The 23,905-nt window shown below is 43.0% G+C and overlaps 2 protein-coding genes and 1 pseudogene across 3 annotated transcripts; all 3 read right to left on the bottom strand.

The window, feature by feature from the left end:
• Positions 1-18: 18 nt before the first annotated feature.
• RIOK2 (RIO kinase 2) lies at positions 19-10,517 on the bottom strand. The gene is made up of 10 exons (XM_066569887.1): positions 10,354-10,517; positions 9,694-9,832; positions 8,898-9,014; positions 7,894-8,069; positions 6,253-6,341; positions 4,916-5,107; positions 4,436-4,528; positions 2,946-3,479; positions 1,933-2,029; positions 19-332 (listed from the first exon to the last, which is right to left on the bottom strand). The coding sequence occupies exons 1-10, from the start codon at positions 10,417-10,419 to the stop codon at positions 171-173; spliced, it is 1,665 nt and encodes a 554-aa protein (XP_066425984.1). The 5' UTR covers positions 10,420-10,517; the 3' UTR covers positions 19-170.
• Positions 10,518-13,667: 3,150 nt separating this feature from the next.
• Positions 13,668-15,043, bottom strand: LOC136569503 (large ribosomal subunit protein mL50-like). 2 transcript variants are annotated; one of them, XM_066569894.1, is made up of 2 exons: positions 14,933-15,043; positions 13,668-14,181 (listed from the first exon to the last, which is right to left on the bottom strand). In XM_066569894.1, exons 1-2 carry the CDS (start codon positions 15,019-15,021, stop codon positions 13,782-13,784), a joined length of 489 nt encoding a protein of 162 aa, XP_066425991.1. In that variant the 5' UTR covers positions 15,022-15,043; the 3' UTR covers positions 13,668-13,781. The 2 variants fall into 2 exon arrangements, with proteins under 2 accessions (XP_066425991.1, XP_066425993.1); XM_066569896.1 differs by having other exon boundaries at positions 13,668-14,178.
• A 5,318-nt stretch (positions 15,044-20,361) lies between these two features.
• On the bottom strand, positions 20,362-23,655 carry LOC136569505 (post-GPI attachment to proteins factor 4-like; annotated as a pseudogene).
• Between the last annotated feature and the right edge of the window lie 250 nt (positions 23,656-23,905).

Below are 23,905 nucleotides of genomic sequence, written 5' to 3'. Positions count from 1 at the left end.
CACAACCTCCCAGTCAAATTCACAGGAATGAGAATAAGATTTATTAACTCACAGTAAAACATCTAGTTTGCATAGAAGAGATTGCTCCTTTACAAAAAAGGATAATTGGTAAATTAGCATGATCCTTTTAGCTGTATACATTCCTCATGTTCCACAGGAGGTTTAATGAATTATCCCCAGAAATTGGCTGCATCCAAGCTTGACTTAATGTTGTGCATATTTTCTCGACGTTGCTTGGTGTAAATATTTGCCTCCCCTTTTTGCAGCCGTTGCTTCAGAGCAGATTTCTGCTGCTTGGTCAGCTGACGCTTTATCTTCTGTTTCACCAGCTCCTACAAACAAACACGCATTTGTCATCAAAACTTCTTTAAATCATTTAGCAGTACGACATGACATGACATGATGTCGGAATTTTTTCAGAATTTTTTTTTCAGCATGAACATTCATGACTCATGACGTTCACCTTGACTCTAGAAATGAACAGAGTTCTATCCTTGTAAGAAAATCATAAAACAATTCAACTGACTGAAAAAGGAGATTTTCTGCTATGGACAAGGTCTGCACGGAGTGCTGTGTGTGTGCTCTGATAATCTTCATTACAATAAATAGAATTTTAAATATTTTTATAATTTTGAAGTTAATCTTCAAGTGTGTTCCCCCCTGGGATGCTAAAGGACCCACACCTCTCAGTGCAGAACACAGGCCTTACACAAAAATGTAGAAGCTGATTATACTGCAGAATATTCCACGCCCAGCAGTAATTGCTAGGCTTGTGCTTGTTTCTTTAGCACCCTGGTTATTCTGAAGTTTAGATTACAAAAATATGACTGATTCTAACAGAAAACAACAACTCTGCAACACAAATGTGGCTAAGAGAGAAGGGGAATTAGTGATTTATAATTCCTCCTCCAGGTTTTCCCATTCCAACAAGCTGGAGTCATTCTATGAAATCTCAATCTCATCTGTTACTTGCACTGTGGCTCATTCTGAACTCTGCTCTCCATTGTGATGGCAGTATCTGCCCACAACAAAAACAAAGCCATGATTTTGCAGATTGTGGCATGGTCCCAGCTCAAGTTGCCACACTGATGCCAAGTGCACACTTGTGTATTTTTTCTTGGACAAAAAAGAGAAATCAAATTGTTTTCATCTATTTAATCATGGTGGAGTTGAATCTTGCTAGACACCTGCTAGAACAAATTCTGCAAGGCAGATACCCTTACAACATGTAATCTAATGTAAGTTCACCAAATTCTATTGCTGAACTGCAGCACTTGGTGTAAAGACCCATCAGTCTTTCCACCATCACATCCTACATGTGTCCCTAAATTCCTGATCCCAAGTAGACGTATCACCTACTGCCTGCTCTGGGGTTGAAGAAAAGCACATTAAATTCTGCTGAAAATGTCCTGATTTATGTAATTCAGAAGGTCAAATTCAAATTGCCAAAGAGATCTCTGTTGAAGGTGAGTTCACAGAAATCTTTCAGAAAAGAATGTGAGAAATCTCTAAGAAGAGAGGTGAGAAAGGCAAAATTAAATCTAGACTCAAGTATCCACATTCAAAATAAAAATATTAATTGTGGCTAGCAACAGAAATGGATGAACTGATGCTGTTAGTGCATGACAATATATTAATATGAATTAGTTATTGGGTAAATGAGAGTTGTTAGTGTTGATATGGAGCTTCAGTGAGAGACCAAAAAGCAAAATATGAAGGAGAGTGCTGGAAAGCACTCCCTGTAAGCAGTTACAGCAGTATCAGTCCTAATTTAATGTGGGAATGGAGATACACACTGGAGAGGTAGATGGTAACTGTTTTTAAAGATGATTCATGCCAGAGAAGAATTTCAGAAACAGGGGCTAACAGTTATGTGCAATTTAGGATGGTCTGAGGGTAAACTAGATGACAACATAACAAAATAATATTTACTGGAGGAATGGTTGAACAGCTCCCAACACTTCTGACTGATGTGATGCTCTTAGTCCTTGTCCTGGGCCCAGCAATGGGAACAATACACTCTTCATTACTGAAACACAAAAATCAATGTATTATTCCATGAGCAAGATAAACACACCTTTGCTTTTATGAGCACCCTGTTTGAGTTTTCACTTTCTGGGCTACAACTTGAAAACTTGCAACAAAACATGCAAGTTTTAAACACTACATGTTTAAACAACCAGCTTAAACATTAACACTGGTTGTTCAAGACAGGCATTTTGTGAGAGGAGAATTTGTTGCACAACAGCCATGTAAGTATAGAGCACAAGAAGAGAAACCTCAGGGCACTAAAACACTTCAGATCCTGCACATTTTGACAGTATTTAACTGAAAAGCAAAAACAAATGAGGAGGAGTATGATCTCTGCATCCCCATACATGGTGGGCTGGCAAACTCAAGAAATATAACTTCACACACAAGGGGTTAGTGCAAAGGCAAGCAGGAATTTCTAAGTATGTCAGGAAAGGAATTAAAAGCTGGAACAACATACAGTACAATATACTTGAATTAAACACTCCAAGCAGCTTGTTCTTGATAACTTCAGCTGGGTGAGTAGCAGAACATTTGCCTTTGACAGAAAGTATTCGAATTTTAAACTTCCTCAGGGAAGTTATTTAGAAGCAGTATTTTAACGTCAAGAACTCCTTCACTGTCAATATTAGCTGAAATGAAGAAAAAGGGGAAAAAATCCACCACAGAAAATAGGATGGTCTTTGAAGTTCAAAACCTGTTTTCTCATTAGATAAATACAACAGAGGTGGACAACCACACCACCAACAGGAAGGGTATTTACTGGTATATTTTCAAAATAAATTTAATTTTTAGTCTTCAGTTTAAACAAGGGCAGCTGAAGAGCAGTCCTTCTAGAGCTACTTGACACTTAATACCCATTTTTGGGGCCAAGGAAAGGGCCAGACTTCTAGACAGTAAATGTGAATCTTTACCTGTAATGACTGAATTCCTCATTTAAAGCTGAATTGACCAGCTCAGGGCACTCCTCTTCATTCTCCTTAGCCTCACGGCACCCTCCTTGACCTGCCTGATCTTCCAGTTCAGCAGCATTTTCAGTTAGTCTTTTGCCCTTAAAAGAAGTAACTGCAGAACTCTCTGCATCTTCACTGGACTTCCAAGGCACAGCTGGCCCTTCATCTTCTTCCAAGGCTGAACTCAACTCTGCCATATTTAGTCTTTGTGTATTTTCCCTGCTTTTAGCTGTATCAGCCTCCTCCTCACTGCTGCTTGCAGCGCTGTCAGAGGCTCTGCTTTCAGAGAAATCACCCGCTTCACATGTGAAGTCTTCACTGTTCTGTTCATTTCTGCTGAAGAAGTTGAGGTCTTTCTCAGCATCCTCTGGAAGTTCTAACACCTCTGTATTGTCATCCTCATCAGAACCTGTAGGGTAAAGCAGTTCACCATCTTCCTGCATCTCCTTTGCATAGCCACTGGCAGCAATCTCTTTATCAAGAGAACATTCTCTCCTGTGGAAAAAAAAAGTTTTCTTTTAATATGCTAAATTTAATAAGCCAAGTTACCAATATACTACATTTTGGGTTTAAAATGCTAACCAAGCTAGACTAAAATTACCCACTATTAACAAAAAAGATACACTGTTGAATCACACAAAATACATGATGGTGCTGAGCTTTAGGTGAAATACTAACTTAGAATGTAATCCAAGGGAAGAAAACTCCTCCAGAAGATGATAGCATCTCCATAACCTGCATTTATAGTGGTTTGGGGTTTTCTTTCAGGAAATTGTTCTACTTTAGCAGGAATAACATTTTGGCTTAAGTTCAAATCATGCTTAAGCAAACAGAATACTAAAGGGTCTGACATACAAAGGCTGATTAAAGTGTGGAACTCCTTAGGTAAAGTGCTCAGAATGAAATAAACCCGTTTTCATTGTAACAGTTTAGGTCTCTTTACAAAGTTTCAGTGTAAGTTTTGGTCTTTAAATGAGTGAAAAGTAATTTTACTTTTCAGAAGGATCAAAAGACTCTAGAAGTTTAAATGTAATAATCCCTAAGGAGGCAGCCACTCTATTTAAAAGCGTTTAAAATAATTTTGAAACAGAAATCCAAATTAATCTTCAATATATTAGATTATTTAACTGTTAATTAAAATCAAACAGGCTGATTCTGCATCACTGTTAAAATTTCCTGGACATTCACCATTTGGACCAAGCTTTCAGGTTGACCTCTCTTTCTTGGTTGCAGGAAGACAAGGCAGCACAGGATTTTAAAGCACACTTGGAAACCACTCACAGTAACTTTGAGGAAAACACAATAGTAATGAGAAAAATGTAACTTAAAATTATATAGTCGGGCCTATTTTTTTTATTTCTCCCACAGGCATCTCTCACAGGAATTCACTTTTCTCAGAATATCAACACTAGTGCCATAAGTAGAACTCAAATTCATCTGGTCATTTCTACCTGATGTCTTTGAAGGTTGGGAAGAGCTCACTCTCATAGTTGAAGCGTTTCTTGAAGAACTCCTTAATACAGTTAACATCTCTGTTAAAATACCTGTAAAAAAATACAGAATTGTACAAACAAAAAATCAGTGAAGTCTGTTGCAACAAGAAGCATTTACCCTACATGGTTTTATTTGAAAATTATTTCCATTAGTAATCTCAAGTCAAAAGGCTAGGAAGAGAAACTGGATACAGTTCATTTCTGTATCCAGAGTGTCACTTAACCAAACACTATTATCTCTGAGAAGCAATTAATCACATATTTATTCTGCAGAGACATTTCTACTCATTCTTTGTTTGGAACATTACTTGTGCTGCATCACAGCACTCACAGAAAAAGATTCAGGAGAAGACTTAAGGAAACAAGTCATGGTTGACTGTTTGCTTTCATCAGCATTTGTCAGATTCACCTGGAAAACACCTTTGGATCTAAACTTACCATTCAGCATTTGCATGTGATGTTGACATCATCTGAGGGAAATCAATCAAAGTGGCATGGTCGTTATTATCCAAGATGAGATTAAACTCATTGAAATCCCCATGGATCAGACCATGATTGGCAAGTTTTACAATCAGGTCCATTAATTCACTGTAGACAGCAGCTGGATCTTCAATTTGGCGCACCTGGCACCTGTAAAGTTAAGTAAAATTAAATAATCTCAACCTTGAAAGACTTCATTTAAAAATACAGATGAAGTATATGAAATACATTTGACAGAATGCCAGAGTAATTCAAATTAAAAAGGCCCTCAGGTCTCTGGTCCAGCATTCTCCTGAAAGAGAGAGACCAGACCAGACTGCTCAGGTCTCTGTCTAGTTGGGATAGAAAACTTCTGGGAATGGAGATAGACAGTGAAACCTTCCCAAGCAACTTGTGCCACTGCCTCTCTGTCTTTTAGAGGAGAAAATACCTCCTTATATCCAGGCTAAACCTCACCTGAACTCACTCACTGTCTCCCACTGAGCACTGCTGTCATAATGCATTATGTAAATAATGGACCAGCAAACTTTTATGTTTTTCCTGTTTTAGGTAATCTTATCATGTCAGTAGGAGCTAAATCTTTTTACGCTGAAATTCAAATGGCTCGTGGCATTTTCTTATACAAAATCAGATTTTCTAGATTATGTTAGGAAAAGAAGAAAAATTAAATTTCCACTGCAGACTGCCACAAGGAACTTTAAGTGTTCTGTTTACACAATGGATGTGGAATTATTTAACAAATGAGGGTGGGAAGTCTCTCCACATTATTTTTCAACTGCTTTACTTTGGAATTATTTCCCTTTTGATTAAACTTAAGATCTTGAATCCTATACAACACAATGGACTGGTTTGTTCTGTAACTAGAAACTTTAAATCTCTGGATTAGACCTGGTTATTGTATGAAAGAGACAGGTTTTGGTTTTGAATGCTTTTGCATTCAAATCCAAACCAACCCTTAACCTACAAACCTCAATAATATTTAATGTTTCTAGAGGTTGAAAAGCTCAAGCAAAATAATCCTTCTCAAAGATGCAAAACCAGATTATACATGGTAGTCTGTTATAAACAGTGCAGAACTGAGTTACAAACTCACCTGTATTAACAGAGCAAGGATCACAAAGTGGAGCTCAGAACATGAGGGATATTAATACTCTATAAAGTTACTCTATGTCACAAAGTAACATACAGAATGTGCAATTTCTCTGTAGAAAACAAGAAAAAACCCTAACCCTGTTACTTTTTCTAAGGTTGCCAGGGTCTCTGTAACACAGAGAATTCAAGCTTTCATTACTTACAAAGGATATCCATCAACAAGTTCCATAACAACTGCATGCCTGTTGTAGTCTATGGGCTTTGGAACAGGAAATTCTCTGTCGTGCAAAGCCTGGAAAGAGACAACACAGTGAAAAATTAAAATTAAATTGTTAGGGAAACATTACACATATTGACAAACCCACACCTAAGGTAAGCTGTACATATCACTGTGATAGCAGTATATATTGCCCAAATCACATGCCTAGGAAGGAAAACAGCCTCACAGCCACTGGACTTCCCACTGCAAAGACAATAAAATTCAGGAGTTTAGACACTGAGTGCACTGCCTACAGTTTAATTATCATGCATCTAGAAGAAAATCACAACAAACTGGAGAAATGACACAACCTCACCTGGTACATTAGCCTGTGGAATCAGTAACAGAAATAGGAAATGGGGTTCTTGGCATTAGAAAAGAATTCCACACTAAGCTGCTGCCAATACACTCCTGCCTGATTAGCCAATCTATACTCAGTTGCTGTAAACATAAGCATGTGTTTGTTTGTGGATGTGAACACAAGTTCATTCCTAAACAGTAATAATCGGCTTTATACCACACTAAGATTAACCAAAGATAAGTCATAATATTTTCAAGCTCTCCTGTTTGCATTTTCTAGCACAAATTTAGTCATTCATTGAATCCACTCAACTTTTTTACGGGTTCATTCTGTTTTTACTCATTCTGTTTTTACCAGTGAACTTTTCTAGAGAGTCCTAAGTTAAAGCAACATAAATACAGTTTTTGTTACTTAAGTATTTCTTCTTTTCAGCACTCAATTAAACCTCCCCCAGTCCTCTGCTCAGGGAACCTGACCCCCACAATAACATTCCTACAAGTTCTGACCACATAAGGTTTTACCAGCCAGACCACCTGGACAGAGCATCTAAATGATGGTGTTAGTTCTTTCTCTCTCTGTGGAGGCCACTGAGACAATTAATCTTTTGACAATTGTTCTTTATTTACAAGAACAAGAAAATAATTTCATGTAAGTATTACTCTTGAATAACACAAAAGGAGAAACGAAAATTAGGTTTTTATGAGTAATTAGTTTTCAGCTATCATCTTTCATCACTATACAGTACCTGTGGTTTTTTGAAGCAGGTAAAAAAACACAGAAATCAGGATTAGCAGTAAAATTAAATCTTTTCTCACAGCACAGAACTAAGTGTGCCTTTTTAGATCAAAACACTAGTTTTGATCTGAAAGATTTCCCTCAACAGCACAGCAACACGTGAAAGCTTGGTAAAATAAAAACCAGGTTGATTTTAAGAAACGACAACTGCTTCCTAGTTTATGCAATAAATTTTGAAGGAAAAACTGCAGAACTGGTGATATATAGATTATCTATCCATAAATAACATCATTAATTTGAAATTCTCTCATGATACCTGAATCTGTTCCATGTGATTTCAATGGCAAAGCTTAATTTTGGCACTGGGAAATGTACAAAGCATGTTGCATTGAAACTTTCTGAAATGTATACTTTAGGTCCATTAGGGGAGAGATAAAAATGAAGCATAAATCCTGCCAGTACTGTGAACACAAAGTGATCAAAAGACAGCCTGAGAAGCATCTTGTAGCCTGTCCTACCATTGCTGGCTCTGTGTGAGTGGCCACTTACCTTCATGTAGGCAAACTCCTTCATTGCTGCTATCCGGGACAAGTACAGCCAGGACATTTTGTGCCTGTGCTTGTGGTAGTCACGTTTGTTTTTCAGGTTGCGAAAGGAGGTTCTCCCCAGACGGTGCAATTTCAGTGCAAACTGTTGCTCCTCTTCATTGGCAACAATATAAATATCTAGAAAATATGTCACAGCACAGATCTAAGAAATTACTCATATCTAACAAGCCAGATGAAAAAGTGCAGCAAAAGATTGTTACCTCACTCCTCACCCTTTCTGACCCACAAGTTTTAGCAAAGGCAGCTAATTACACAATGTGTATCCAAAGTTTGAACACGAAGAAATTACTGTTAAAAGAGTTCATGGTACTCCAGTAGAAGAAATGCTGATGGGATCTGAAGTATCTTTCAGTGCTCTGGTGCTTTTAACTACATCCTGGAAGAGCTTTTCCTTCCTGAGCAACGGACAGACAACCCAAGGGACCAGACTCTTAATTTAGTGTTAACAAATACCCTAAACTTCATTTCTAGTATTTGTCCCAAATAATCCCCTTCTCCAATTACAAAAGTCACATTCTGTGTCAAACTACATGAATATGCAGGAACCAAGATAGTGTTCCAATAGTTTTGAGCCTATTTTACTTTACTACCTTATCTTTAAGTGGGATGAAAAAGCTGAAATTATCTTTTTGTTAAATGGTTTGAAACTTTTCACAAAGCACAACACAAGCAGCACCTGCCTGCAAAGTACCTTTTTAAATAATGAACTAAGAAATGAACAAATTGGGCAAAATGCAATTACGCTGTTGTAAAAAAATATATTCAAATGCAGCCAGAAGCCTCACAGAGCACTTGAACAAGCTCTGTTCAAATACATCTCGGTGTTTGACAGATTAACTGATCTGCCTATCCAGAGGAAAACTCCCCTAGTTTCTAGCAAAATATTTGCAGTATTACAGATATGTTTGCTTTAAAAAATTAAAATAAAATGTTATTTGACTTTACCTGATTCTTTGCCAACACCCATCTGGTTCCCCACAGAACTGATGACTTGTCGGGAAGAGAGAGTTTTCAGAGCCAGGTAATCATATCCTGCATTAGTTAACCGATAACCCTGGACAGCTGGGTAAAAATAAAACACATTTCACTCCTTGTTATGCACACATATTATTTAAAATAAATCTCAATTTAGTCTTGTTTCTTGCAGTACACAGCACCCAAGTAATATTTCACCCCTTGGCTCTTACCAGCCCCATTTGACTGAATGGTGAAAACGTTTAAATTGGATTGGAGCAACCCTCAATCCTCGGAAGAACTGGGAGGAAGAACACAGACATCCCCACTGTGTTTGTAGGGCCAGATCCAACTAAAAGGCTGAAGGGAATAGGGAAAGGCCTGCACCACCTTATCAGATGTTAGATAACAAATTCTGCTTTAGCAGCTATTTCTGAGGCAGTGAAATGTCCAAGGATTGTGCAGTCTGTTCCAGAACTGTGAGGATATCACTCACTTGGATTGACTCCTACACACACTTGAACACTGCTTCAAGTGATGATTCTTTTTACCTTATCCTGAGCAAAAAAGAAAGTTAACTCTTAATCTTTTTTCTGTCTCTTACTTCTAAAGATACAAGCAGACACAGCATCTGGTGCTGCACAAACCCACGCTTCCAGGCAAGAGTGCAAGAGAAGGCAAAGCAAACACTCTGGGCACTCCTACATCCCAACCTGCTGGGCAGGTGCCACTGTGGAGGCACTGGGGACAAGATAAGAAGGGGAGTCCAACAAAAATTCAAACTTACTTTTAGTTCGTTCGTAAGCCAGAAGTTTGTGCTTCGCCAGCTCTCTCAAAATTTTATTACAGCCACCGTGTTTAAGGCTGGCAATGGAAGCAATTAAGCTAGCAGGAACTATTTCATGGTTCTTCATGCCCATTTCCACCTAAAAGAGTAATTAAAAACAGATTTGTCAGCACTGTGTTGAAGTACAATGAAATACAGATCCTGCTCAAGAGTAAGATCTCTTTTCAAATAGGCAATTTTTAAAGACTACAGATTTTAAGACTTAACTTTCTACGTTTTAAGCCTTAACAAACCTTTCCACTTGCTTCACTGCTCCTTGGCAGCCTATGTACAACCCACCCAGGGAAGTTCTTCAGTGCCAGCCACGACACGAGGGGCTAATCAGATCTCAGTCCCAGTCACAGGGAGCAGCGAGAGCAGAGACGCTGGGACGCTGCCTCGCCGTGATGGGTCTGCGACCAGCCGGGCATCCCCAGGGACTTCCATGGCATCCCCAGAGAACCCCCAAGCATCCCCAAGAACTCCCTGTGCCTCCCGATTCCCCCCAGCCGGGCGGCCGAAGGAGACACCGGCCCGAAGCGGGCCCTCCCCACAAGAGGCCAGCACGGAGCCCCAGCGGAGGCACCACAGGCCCGCCCCGGCCCGGCCCGGCCCGCTCACCGCGGTCAGCACCCTGAAGTGCTCCCGGGACAGGTACCGCAGCATTACTACGTTCAGCTTCCCCATGGCCGCAGCGGCAGAGGTGCAGGGATGGGGAAAAGAGGAAAAGAAGGAAAAAGATCAGGAAAAGGATGAGGAGAAAGATGCAGCGGAAAAGGATCGGGAGCACGGGCCGCACATGCGCAACAGCGCCTGGTCAGGTCCTGGCAGCCGCGCGCGGTGCCGCGCTCCGCCGGGTCCCGCCGCGCTCCGCCCGCCACCGAGCCGGGAACCCGACCCGAAACGCAGAGAAACTCTGCTCCGAGCTCGGCGGGACTCCCTTCCGTGCCTCCCTGCCGAGGGGGTGTGTTTTGGGACGCCCGTGCAGCTGCCAGGACCTGTTCCCGTGGAGCGCTTCCCGCTTGTCACGTGACGCTGTGGGACTGTATGGAACGTCCGGGAGCGGCGGTGTGGCTGGGAAAGAGCTCTCTTCGCCGGGGGATAACCCGGTGTTGCCAACCTATTTAAACACAAATCCAGACGTTTTGGCAAGCTAATGCAGCGAAAAGCTCTTTGGTCTTCATTTACACTTCAGAGCGAATATTTCACTAGAAGAAAGTGAAGAACGTTCATGTTCCATCACTTAGAACCCTGTAAAAGCAAGTTCTAAATGCCAAAATATCAACACTTGTTGCAGTTTCCTTCACGTTAACATACTAGAACATCATCTGGCATATTTCTTGCTCTCTCATTTTTATTTTCTTCTTTTTCCCCCACTGTTGTAGGTATGAAAATAAGAAGGCGAGATCATTTTCATTTCTCTCAGCCAGCCATCTGTGTTCGGCTGTTACCTTCAAAAAAGAAAAAAACAAACAAACAAAAACATTCCAAAGAGGAGAAGACAGCCCCATCAGGTGCACATATTGTGAACAAAGACCCATATTTACGATCTGTGATCTCTGACTCTTACATCCCTTGTAGACTGTATGTTTGCTCATTAAATTTCCATCCTTTATTGTGGTCTGTAAATTTTAGACACTCTATAATTGCTACAGATTAAAGACAAAGTTAATTTTATCTGTCTGTCTTTGTTTTCGTCTACTACTAATGCCATGGTCAGTACTCTCAGATGAGTCCATTTCATGGACACACAACAGGAAATAGGCTGAACTGCATCCCCCAAAGTACTTTGATTTTGGCCCAATTCCTCATCCAGCTGACACAAAACAAGCATTACCCTTTTCCAGGCACACCTAGCAGCAAATGAAGACCATTTTTTTTTCCTACTCTTTACTGTTTTTGGGGTTTTTTTTAAGAATCCTTGGCTTTTCTGCCTTGCTCTGATTCTAGACCATGAACTGAAAAGATCCCGTCACTGATTCTGGAGCAGATTTTGCCACCTGGTTAGCAGGGGAAGAAAGAAGAGAAACTTCCAGCTTCAGGAGACAGGGAAATGAAGACTTGGGGGTTGGTGTCCTTGTCCAGCTTTCCATTATGAATTTATGACTTTTGTCTATATTTTCTTTTATAATCTGACTGCCTAACTAGAACCAGTTAGTAAATTCTGTGTTCCTCATATTTCACTGTTCCATTTGCCAACAGAAGTAAAAAGAGCCCCAAAGAATCCACAATTGTGTAGATATAAATTATTCTCCAGGGATCTGTCTTTTTCTAAGGGTGTGAAATCTCCAGGAAGAGGAGATACAATCATTAGTGTCAGACTTACTGACAGGATTCTAGAAATAGAAAATGCTATGCGAAATACCTACCTTTTTCTGCTTCAGAATTTCATGAAGATTTGTTTTGCTTTCTGTGACTGTACTTTTGGAAAGATTAAAATATAAACTGCTCTTTTATCTACAAGAATTTCTGTATGAATTCGTGAGAAAAAAACCTGAACACCAAAAAAGCAAACAGCTAAAAGCAGACAGCTGATCTCCAGAGACAAGAATTAAATGGTTACTTTTTCCTTTAAATAGAAACTGTCTGGGTGCTTAAGGAGAATGTATCCCTGATCCACAACTCAGGGATGTAAAGTTGTAAAGTCTGGTGGCATGTTCCACAAATTCATGGATTACTTAGGCAACACTATACTGCAATTATGCAGTGTTCTGGTGTTTTCAACTGAAAGTAAATATAAGGAAAAGCAGAAGTAAACTCAACTGAATTGTGTGTTATAAAACCCACCAAACTTCATATTCTGGAAAGAAATCATAAATTTTGACTTTGTTGAGTGTTTCATTCAATGAGAGCTCTTGTTGACATATGGTAAGATATGAAACAGGTCAATTGAACAAATTTTCATATTTTGTTTGTTTTTTCCGTTTGAGAAAGGGAAATGGAAAGATCAGAGCATCCTGAAGGCTAGCACAGACTAATCCTCACCAGTCCTGCTGGCAACACCTTCAATTGTTTTGACAGCCAGATCTGGGCCAGCCAGGAACAATACGAAGAAATCCAGGCAGGCAGACAGCTACAGTGCCATTCATCAGTCCTGGAAAAAGCATTCCAGAGCTTGGCATCTGTGCTCCAGTGCTTGCCAAGCACATCCCCAGAGTTGCCACACAGGCATTGGCTTTCACAGCGGCGAAACAGAAGGAAAGCAGAAGATATCTGTGAGCCACAGTGTGAGCAGTTGGGAAGCACACTGCCATGGTCCTGAGAATCAGAAAGGTAAAAGCTGTGAAAGTCATGCGCTGGGGTAAGGACAGTTTAATAGGAGAAGTAAAGGCTGCACACACAAGCAAAGCAAAATAAGGAATTAATACCCTGCTCCCCATGGCCAGGCTGGTGTTCAGCACCTCCAGCAGAGCAGGGTCCCACTGCACATCTCAGTGACTTGGAAGGACAAATGCCATCACTCCACATGTCCCCTGCTTCCTTCTTCCCCCATTTTTTTATACACTGAGCCTAATGCCATATGGTCTGGAATATCCCTTGGGTCAGTTTGGGTCACCTGTCCTGGCTGTGTCCCCTTCCATGTACCCCCAATCCCCTCACCTGTGTGGCAGGAAGAATAACAGGAAAGGCCTTGGCTTTGTGCAAGCCCTGCTTAGCAATAGCAAAACCATCTCTGTATTATCAGCCCTGAGTTCAGCACAGGTCAAAAATACAGCCCCATAACAGCCCCTGGGAACAAAATTAACTCCACCTCAGCCAAAACCAGTACAGAGGTGCAGAGTAGAAACTGTGGAAATGGCCCCCTTGTTGATCCTCACTGGATCCTGTCACTGCCCAGCAGCAGGGCAAGGGCAAGGGGCAGCTGGCAGTGCCCACACTGCATCTCACAAGAACTGGTCGGCAGGGAAAAAAGAGCAGAACAGCAACAGCCAAACTTGAGCACAGCTCAGTGAACCTTTATTACTGAAACTCACAGATCTCACCCCAGCCAGAAGGCTCTGCTGCTGCCCTGCAGCACCAGCCAGGCACAGGATGCTGCGTGGGGGGACTCACTGCTGCCAGATGATTTTCAGGTTCGGGGGCAGCTCTGCGGCCGCGAGTTCATCGATCTTGCTGCCGTCCCTCACAGGGGTGCGGTAGAAGCCCAGCACGTCCCTGGCACGGCGCATGCAGTGCAGCTGCGAGTTGGGGACGGCGTGTCCCAGCTCCGCCGCCAGCCGGGCCAGCAGGCGGTGCTTCAGCCGCTTATCCTGCAGCGGAGCCTGCTGCCAGTCCTCGGGAACAGAGGGCCCGAAGACCTCCCTGACGTGGGACTCGAGGCAGCTCTGCAGGTCCTCGGGCGGGATGTAGCTCTGGCAGCGGGGCAGGGGGTGCATCAGGCTGGGCTCGCTCCTCTCCTCCTTCTCAGGAACTGCTCCGTCTGCTTCCACTTCTCTTTCCTCCTTCCTGCTGGCACCAGAACACATTCTCAGTCTCTGGCTACTCAAGACAGAGTCAGAGCATTTTTGTATTCGTTGTGTTTTAAACCACTCAATCCAGACATTCTACACATCCCATGGACTCATCAGGTCTGTTGGCCAGAAGTGCACAGGCCTTCCCCAAGTGCTGCTCCCCACACAGGCTGCCTCCGCAGAGCAATCATCCACCCACCTTCTATCATGGGTCTGAGTGAAAACAGCATTTTAATAAGATTAGTTACTTCTTTTCTGTTACAGCTCCGTTTTCTAAAATTTGCTGTGAATAAAAAGCATATCAGAAAATAACCACTACTACAGAAGAAAATCAGTGTCCATATGTAAAAAAAAAAAATCATTACTAGTTTTTAAGTAAAAAATTTTGCTTTCTCATATGCCCCAATGCAGTCAACAACCCATGCGCGGTTTCACGCAAAATGTTACAGAGGAACTGTTTTTCATTCCCGCGAAATCCCTCTCTTCCCACTCTTAACAAAAGCAGTAACAGCTCCAGCCCTGCACCACTGCACCCCCACCAGCAGTGCACCTCGGTGGGCGCTGCTTGCCCAGAGAACCTGTGGAGTCTCCTTCCCTAAGGACATTCCAAAGCCATGGACAAACCCTGAGGGCTTTGCTCAGGCGGTGCCGGGCTAAATGACCTCCAGAGAGCCACGGCCCGGTGCAGGCCCAACATGCGGACAAGGCCAGAAGCCACCCCCGGAAGCCACCCTGTGCCTTGCGGGTACCTGCGGCCGCCCCACAGCGCCCTGAGCCCCGCGGGGCCGAGCCCCGGCCTCTGTCGTGCCACCACCCGCAGCACCCGCAGCGCCGCCATGCTGGGGGCGCGCCGGGCGCCTTCCGTGGCCACCGCGAGTGATGCATTTCTGCCGCGCCCCGCAGAGCCTCATGGGAAATGTAGTCCGTCCCCTGAGCCAGCCCCCTCGCTGGGAAACGCAATGTGTGGAAATTTCTTTAGGAAAAGGCGTTCTTTGCTGTTTGGTCTTTGTGTGCTTGCAGGCCTAATCGACAAACAGGGAGATTCAATCAAGCAGACAACAAGCTGGAAGAGATGCCCGGGTGTTGAAAATTTTCAGAACCACAGAATATGCTGAATTGTAAGGGACCCATCAGGACCATTGAGTCCCACTCCTGGCCTGCCCAGCACCATTCCCAAAAGTCACACCATGTGCCCGAGGGTATCGTCCAAATGCTTCTTGAGCTCTGTCAAGAGCTGGTGCCATTTCGGTGACTTCCTAAGTGTTACACTGCTTTTCCTCACTGGAAAATCTAGCATGGAAACATATTTTCCAGATGGTATATGGAAAAGCAAAACGTGATGCTACAGTATCAGGCTTAATGAAGGAGCAAGTTCTGATGTCCTGTAACAAAATGTGCATGTGAAAATCATGGTTGTCAGACCAAAGGCCCACATTGAGGTGCACAGCTGCAAGACAAATTTTTCCCCAAAATTCCACATACTGAACCATATTGCAATGACATGCAAACGTCTCTGTTGTGATGCCTGAAAGAGAGGCTGGAAATAAAAGCACATAGACCGGTGTCTATAGAGCAGGTATTTGTTTATTGCAGTGCTGGAAGTGAGGGGGATTTCTCCTCCTAACTCACCCACCTGTGTCAAGTGCTGTGGTATATTTATACAGTAACTATTGCTTAGTGTTACTGTGTCACTAAAACATCATCATATACATGCCAGAACTAATTGACACAGTGTGATCTCAGGGTTCTAAATAGTTGTTTTGCACTGTGCTTGCACCTCCCCAATTCAGAGGTCATCGGGGGTCTTTGATGAAGGCTTCCAAAGTCTTCTTTCCATCTGAACTTTTCAGCTTTGTCTTTGGAGCATGCACAGTTATGCTGTTCCTTGGTCTGTCTGGTCTTAACTGGCCTAAATTCTTTGTTTTGTGGCTAATTGACTTTGCACTTTCCAATTTTTCATTAGTACTAAACTTGTCTATCTCTGAAACTATCCACGTGGTGAGGTTTTTTTCCTTTTTTTTTTTTAGTCCATTCAGCATTAAGCAACTAGTTAACCATATACTAGCCATTATATGGTATAAAAAGTTATTTATATCTGGTTGTATAGATACAAAAGTTATGACTCAGGTTATATAGGTATAAAAAGCTGTGATTCATGTTATATAGGTATCAGGTGATATAGATATATAAAAGTCATGATTTAGGTTATATTGATAGCAGGTTATATGGGTATCTTATAACTCAAGCTAAATAAGCATCTTGTAACTTTGATCTAAGTTATAAAGGCATCAGTTGCTCAGCAGAATTTTTTAGTGAAAAATACTGATGCTGTATAAATGGTGTATCAGGATTGCAGTTTATATGAATACACACTACAATCATTCACCAACTCTAGGGCTATAGGTTTGATTATTTGCTTTAATTTCTTTCTCCCCATCCTGCAGGCCAGTAGTCCTGGAGGGAAGTATAGCACCAGGACTGCTGGACAAGCGTCATACCCTCAGGAACATGACTCTGCAATCTTGGACATTGGCACGTTTTTACTAGAGAGACCCAGTGTTTGCCTGCAGAATGACATCATTTCTCCATTTGTTTGGCTGCTGCAGTGACCCTTTGGCCTTGACAAGGACAGGCGAAACCCTGATTTCTCTCTCCACAACACTGTCTTCCTTCTTGAGCCTCTCTTGTGCAGCTGCATGGCAAGGCCAGTGCTTGTAGGAAGCCTGAGGAGCCTGCCAGGCTGCCAGTCAGCAGAGAAACCTCTGAAGGAGCTGACAGTGCAGTCCAGTCAAAGGCCTTGTGCTTCTGCTCCTCTGTTTTCCTCCATGCTGCCCCTCCTGATCCGTGGGGTTTTTTGCTGAAGGAAGCTGTGGCACATGACATGGACATAAAGCCTTCCCTGCTTTACAGTGTTTGCTTTACATTCCATTTCTCCCATCCTAACAGAGAGAAAAACCCCATGGTGTATTAAAGTTTCTCCACCACAACAGAAGCGTCTAATATATAGATTAAAAATATTTTAAATTAAATATCTTATCTAAGACCCTCTTGAGACCAAGAAGGTGCTGTAATGGTGGTCTTCTTCCTCAAAGTCAGAGTCAGTTTGAGTCCTTTTGTTCCTGCTTTGGTTAGAAGCTGATATAGGAAGGAAGTTCTTGGAAGAGTTTTATTTTTGATGTCATCTGCAATATGGCCTCACAGGCTATTAGAGAAAATCTATAGGAGTCTTCTTGAAAAAAAAACTGTGTCAGACATTTAGATACACTTTAAATAATCCCCTGAAGCCCACCTTGCTTCAGAAGTATATAAATGTATTTCCAGGTGGATAATAGCTGGTGTGTGCCTTTCCAGGCCTTCCAACCCTTCAATCCAGCACTCCAAGCACAGGATTACAGGTCCTCACAGAGATTTTGAGGACACACAGGTAAAAAGGTGAATGGATATGATATTTTTCACTTAATTTAGGAATGGGAGCCTTTTCAAGTCAGAAAATGGAATGAAGAATCATAGTAGATGATGTCACTGTTAGTATGCAGACCTATCACACTGACCATACTGTGCAGAAATAACAGTGATATTAAAATTATGCTGGAAAAGAGTACATACTTCCATCACACATAATCATACTTTGGGGGTACTTGTGCCTCTAAAAAATATCTTACAGTGGTTTTGTGTGTCCTTAAATAATCAAAGGAATAAACTTGCATCATGAGGGGAATGCAGTGCACTTATTACATTTAACCAAACAACTAACCCAACATTTTGTTTTTAAAAAAGCAAAAAGGTAAACACTTGGCTTCTATAAAGGAAAACATTTAATTGCTTATTACCTATTATTACTGCTCTTTATCTGAGCAGTACATGATCCCTCCAAAAAAAGCACAATTAGGTGCTGCATGTTAATATTTGCATTAAGTTTGCAAAATAAAAACCACAGCAGATGTCTGAACTGGACCAGCTTGCTGAAAGGACCATTTGTAGATGTGGTTTCTGTCCAGGAACACTGGACACCAAGGCAGAAATTCGAAGAGAAGATAGGCACAGCTGCCCAGAGGCTTAGAAACAGAACAATAAAATGTAACTCTATATCAACTTTTAAAAATCACTGTTGTTCCTAGCTTCCATGTTGGTTCCACCAACATGGCATTCCTAGCTTGCCATGAAGAACAAAGTCATGGGAAGGGACACTGATGTTGTTGACCCGTAGCCTGTAGGTATATGGATAAACTGGCTGATAGGGTGGATTCTCCCAAAGCTGTCAGGACAGATTATCAGTGGAAATGAAGTTACTCCAGAATGGAGGCATGCAGTGAAGAAGCACAGACCATGGAGTACCTAATTCTCCATGCATTTTTGACAGGTTTGTGTTTTACTGAAGATTATTCAGAGCCACATGTTAGGCCCTGCCCTCTGCTGAATTCAGATACAATGTCTGTAAAGGTGGTGTGAAAATACACAAAATGAAATTCTGACTTTGGGAGAGAAACTGCCAATGCCTTTGTAACTACAACTGTCTCTCACAGAAAATTACCTTTTTTTATTTTGTGAAATATGTACGCTCTCTATACAAAAGTAAGCCAAGGTTAAATTCCAGCACTCAGAGCTTGATTTTACTTCAGGTCCCTGTTAAAATGCCCCGATTTTCATTGGAGAAGGGCCTGAGAAACCTGGTCTAGTAAGACCTGCTTTGAGTGGGGTTGGATCAAAATTATAAAATCTGTGTCAATGCATGAACATGGGAGTATCCTTCTTTGTCAAATATGGTAAGGAAAGATGGATCTGCCAATCAGGAAAACAAAGAGTGGGACACAGAAAGAAGAGACTATTAATAGAGTTTTTATAGAAAGGTTGTTTATTTTGTATAAAGTTTTCTTGTAAATAACTTGATTTAAAAAAAAAAAAAAATCAGCCTGTATCCAGACAAATTGCTGCTGAAATACCCAATCTGGTGATTCACAGCTCCTCACCACAGGAAGGAAGGCTTTTCTCTCTTCAAATTCAGTGCCTTCTCACTAAGACATTGATGCCTACTGGAGTTAGAAAATCCTCTTGGGCTTCTGATCTAGTAGAGACCTGTCAGTTTATGCCCTGTGTTCTGCCTGAGTCATGCTTACGTTGGACATGCTTTGGAAACAAATGTAGTTTTTCTTTAAGTTAATAACTGCCCCTGAACTGTCTTGGACAGTAAAGCCTTGGGTCCTGCTGATGGCCCATCAAGAAAGACTCCTCTTGTGCAAGCAGCAGCTGCTGCATTGAAGAATTCTCCAAACTATTGGGAACGAACCAATACCCAAGCAAATCCATACTGTTTGTTTCAAAAATAGTCACTAAGCTTGTTTTAAAGTGAAAGAAACCAAGCTCTTAAGGCCACATTTCAGGGAGCTAATACCATGCTTTGAGCTTCTATAGTCTGAGATGGGGCAGCTCAGCTCCACTCCCCTCACGGAAAAGAGAGGGAAAAGGCTTTTGGGTGTTTGAATACTGCATTTTTAGCCTGAACTGCAGAACAAAGTCCAACAGGAATTAAGAATTCACAGTAGCCTCCCATTCTCTGTTCTGAGGGTGACGTGAACTTCTCTGACTTCTAATTTCTAGTAAAACATGCAGCACAGAAAAGAGAAACAAGACTCAATCTGCTTCTGGGAGATTGGAAGGCAGCCGCAGGAGCCCTTTCCTGGGATGTCCCATTGGCAGGGTGGGCACTGTGCAAGTACCTGAGTAACTCAGAACAGCTTCATGAGGCTCAGCAAAGCAGCACCTCTGTTGTGAAGGTGAGTTATGCACTTTAGGAAATTGTCCCAGAAGGGCATAAAGAATTTCTTAACCTGCACAAAGGAGTTTGTTCTCAGCTGGTTTATCTGAAACTCTCACACTGGAAAGTTCAAGCCCTGGGCCCTCTGCACATTGTTTGGTCTCGCAGCCAAATTCTGTGCCATGAAAATTGTCTTCTGGTTTAGAAGGGATGCCTCAAATTCATTTTCTTAATTTCCAGCTATGAGGCTCAGTGAAATGATTGATCTCTCCAGGACTTTTGAAACATCAAATTAAGTACTACTGGACAAACAGGAAAATAACTTTGAGACAAATGGATAAATCATTTCCTCACAAGAAAACTTTTATTGACTGGATACAGCTTCTTTCTTGCTTGCTTGCTTTCTTGCTTGCTTGCTTTCTTTCCCTCTTCCTTTTTTCATTGTCTGTCCCATTTCTTGCTGTGAGATTTTCTTTGCAAGAATGACTATGAACGGAAAGAACAGAGCACTGTCCTGGATTTTTACAGTACAAGGACATAAAAGAGAGAAGAGCAAGCACTGAAACATTCACAGCTGAAGATCCAGAAACCAGTTGTATCTGCAGGCACTTGGTGGAATAAATACACAGTGACACTCAAATCCTGACACCCAAACCCCACAAATCTCTTCACTGGCAGTGAAGCCAGATGAGAGATTTGCTCACCTGCCACTGTGTGACTACCCTGGCATCTCCAGGGCTTCCAGTGGCTGGGAACAAAATGTGATTTTGCCTGTGCCATTTTCCTGGTGTCTTTTGCCAGGAGGCCTAAAGGCCAGGCCTTTGGAATGGCATGGAACCCACAAGCAGTTTTTACTCACTCTAATTTCCAAAGATGTTCTGAAGGTATCCAGCTGATTAGTGGAGAGCGAAGCACTGCCGTGATGCTGTTTCTCAGCTAACCTGCTCTGTGCCTTTGTGATGTGTAACTGATGCCCACCGTGCTGACAGAGGGAGGGTTGCCATTTTCTTTGGTTTCATCTCTCAACAGCTTTAGGTATTTCTCACCTACAATCAGACTTGTTAAAGCTTAAGGCATAAATCACCTGGGAGAGAGCTGGAACAAGAAAATTCAAAGCAGAGCCCGTCTGTTACCAAAAAGAAAAAACCAAACAATCCCCACTGATTAAATTCAACAAAAAATATTTTCTTGGTTCATTCCAAAGCAAGAAATATGGTTTTTAAAATAGTTCAACCAGATGCCACCTCAAAATGAATTTGATTCAAAGCTAACTAAAACCAAGTAGGCTTTTCATCAGATATACCCAATTTTTGCCTGTTTTCATTCAGTATGAGGTCTCTTGTCATCTGCAGGGTTTTCTATTTAACTGTGCCCACAGCCCTGGTGCAAAGTACCTCTCCCAGATGCCTAACAAGCGGGAGACATGGTCACTGTCAGAGTGGCCCCTTGATGTGCTGTGCTATTGTTGCTTGCTCTTGTGAACAGCTGTCTTTGTTTCCCACCATCATTTTGCTTTCTGCCAGGAGTAGGGAATGAACCACTCCAGCTGAGCTGTGAATTACAGCTCCAGAATGAACAAGGATCCTGCACAACAGCATCTGATTGAATCTTTCCTTTGCCTCTCTGCTGATGGAAAGTCAAGGTAAATTCACGTTTAATGTCTAAATTCACTCAATGGCTGACAAGACCTCTTTTAATGGATCCAGTACAATGAGTGATGATCCCGACCAACACAGCAAACATTGTGTACAATGTGCGTTGTGTATCAATGAAAATGTGCCTTTGTGGCCCATCTGTGTGACACCAGTGGCTGTGATTCTGTTTTCCTATCCCTACTCTCAGAGGTGACTTTTAATGAAGCAGCAGAGGTTTTGTTTTTAAGAGCCTCTGATTGAAGGAAAAGAAGTGGGAATGGTGGAGGTGCAGATAGGGAGACAGTAACTAAAGAGACTTCAAAGCTTTGAAGTATCTAGGCAGAATTTGTAGGAAGGTTCCTGCAAACCACTTCTGCTTTTGAAGGGTCAGCTCAAAACCACAGCTTTGGAACAGAGACAGGTCAGAGATGAGACCTTAGTAAGGACGGGGAAATAAGGCCTTCCCCTCTTCATTAACTTAAATTTGAAACATTCACTTTGTCCAACATTTCTGCTGCCCTAAGGGGAGGATTTTTGTAACCACTGTCCAGGAAGAGTAGGCAGGAAAGCTGTGCATGTTGGTGTAAGAGCTTTTCTTTGGGAATGGCTAAGGAGAGTGAGCTGGAATCCTCCACTTCCTTCCCAGGTGGTGCATGGTGATTAGTTCCAAGTTCGTATTAAATATGGTCTCCATGAACAAAAGCTGATTTTTTAAGAAAACTTGTACTTTTAGAGAGAGCTATTTTTGCCCATGTGGAGACAAGCAGCACAGACTCCAAGTTTGCACACTGTCCCTCTGCCCCATCATTTTGCTTTCTGCCAGGAGTAGTGAATGAGTGTGTGGGTGCTGTTGTGTGGCAGGGCAGGAGCAGCTCACAGCAGTTTCGGGTCGCTGTTCATTCGGAGGCTGGAGTACATCCCCACGTGCCGCACCAGGTTGGGCTCCACCACGAAGGCGTTCTCGCCCTTGCCCCGCAGCAGCGAGTAGAGGGCGGTGTCCTTGGCAAAGCCCCGGCGGCAGCGCAGCCCCCGCAGGTATCCTGAGACCCGGCGGGCAGAGGCAGCGGGGAAGAGCATGGCGGGCATGCAGCACTCACTGGCCGGCGCCACGTTGTAGAGCGCGGGGTGCAGGCGGCGCAGCTCCAGCCCGTAGTGCCGCCCCACCAGCTCCGACAGGGCCATGCTGTACAGGGCGAAGAACGCCACCAGGCACCAGCCAGGGCCCGCCCGCCCCGCGGCCCAGCAGTATGCGCAGCTCAGCACCGGCCCCAGGAACATGCCCAGGCCCAGCCACTCCAGGATCCTCATGGGCTCAGGGTTGATGTAGCGCTGGAGCCTCTCGGAATGGTACAGCTTGGAGTAGAGAGCATCTCTGAGGTAGGGCTTGGAGAACCGGGCTGAGAAGAGGTGCTGCAAGACAGAAAATATCTCCTCCTCTGGCACGGCATCATCTTCCATGAGGAGGATGTACTCTGGGCTCTACATCAACAGTGACTGCTCCAGGCAGAAGACGTAGTCCTGCTTCTGCTTCTCAAACTGGGTCATGATTCTCTCCTGTTCTGTCACGACTGACCATAGGAAAGAGGCTGCTCAGCAGCCTGACATCCTGATGGCTGCTGGGGTCTGACTCCACGTTACAGAGGAGCATGCGGTGGCTCTGGCAACGCGCCCCACATTTCTGGAGGAGGCGGTGGAAGTGGGAGGCCACTTGCAAGACGTAGTGGAAATCATTCTGCCTCTGCACAGTGATAATGGTGATTAGCAGAAAGGGCTGGAAGGTATCACTGCCAGAGGCCTCAGAGGCATTTGGCATCTGCATCTTCTCAAAGTAATGGAGAGCATCCTGACCCTCCTGCTGGCTCTGCTCCAGGAACTCCCAGCTCATGGGGTTCAGGTGCCAGCGCCGCAGATAGAAGTAAGAGTGCAGGAGCCAGTGGCAGATCAGCCGGTGGCAGATCAGCCGGTGGCAGATCAGCCGGTGGTGTGCCAGCACACCAAAAGTCACCACAGTCAGGGTGAGGAGATGGATGAAAGGGCTGGACCAACGGCACCACTTCCCACAGAGCTGCCAGGCTCGGTGGAACATAATAACTGCTGCAGAAAGAGGGCACTCCTGCACTGCTCATGCCCTCAATCCTTCACTTTCAATGCATCCTTCTCCCTGGAATTCAGGATACCACTGGGGCCATTGCTGCCAAAACTGCACAGGTTGTCCAAGGCTAGAAAGGGAGAAAAAAGGATGGTTAGTGAAATAGGAACTGACAGAGAAAATAGAAAGCAGGGGACTAGTCTCTGAGTAAGCTAAAATACAAGGCCCCTGTGGAATCCCATTTGGT

Source organism: Molothrus aeneus (genome assembly GCF_037042795.1).
Source record: "Molothrus aeneus isolate 106 chromosome Z unlocalized genomic scaffold, BPBGC_Maene_1.0 scaffold_33, whole genome shotgun sequence".
Classification (NCBI taxonomy): Eukaryota; Metazoa; Chordata; class Aves; order Passeriformes; family Icteridae; genus Molothrus; species Molothrus aeneus.
Note: the sequence above shows the minus strand (reverse complement) of the source record. Positions and strands in the feature narration are given on the sequence as shown.

Coding starts and splice junctions, on each gene's coding strand:
- LOC136569503 (XM_066569894.1), bottom strand. CDS start 15,021: ATGGCGGCGCTGCGGGTGCTGCGGGTGGTGGCACGACAGAGGCCGGGG. Junction 14,182..14,932: donor GCGCTGTGGGGCGGCCGCAG/GTACCCGCAAGG, acceptor TTCTGGTGCCAG/CAGGAAGGAGGAAAGAGAAG.
- RIOK2 (XM_066569887.1), bottom strand. CDS start 10,419: ATGGGGAAGCTGAACGTAGTAATGCTGCGGTACCTGTCCCGGGAGCAC. Junction 9,833..10,353: donor ACTTCAGGGTGCTGACCGCG/GTGAGCGGGCCG, acceptor TTACTCTTTTAG/GTGGAAATGGGCATGAAGAA. Junction 2,030..2,945: donor GAGGAATTCAGTCATTACAG/GTAAAGATTCAC, acceptor TTTGTGTTTCAG/TAATGAAGAGTGTATTGTTC.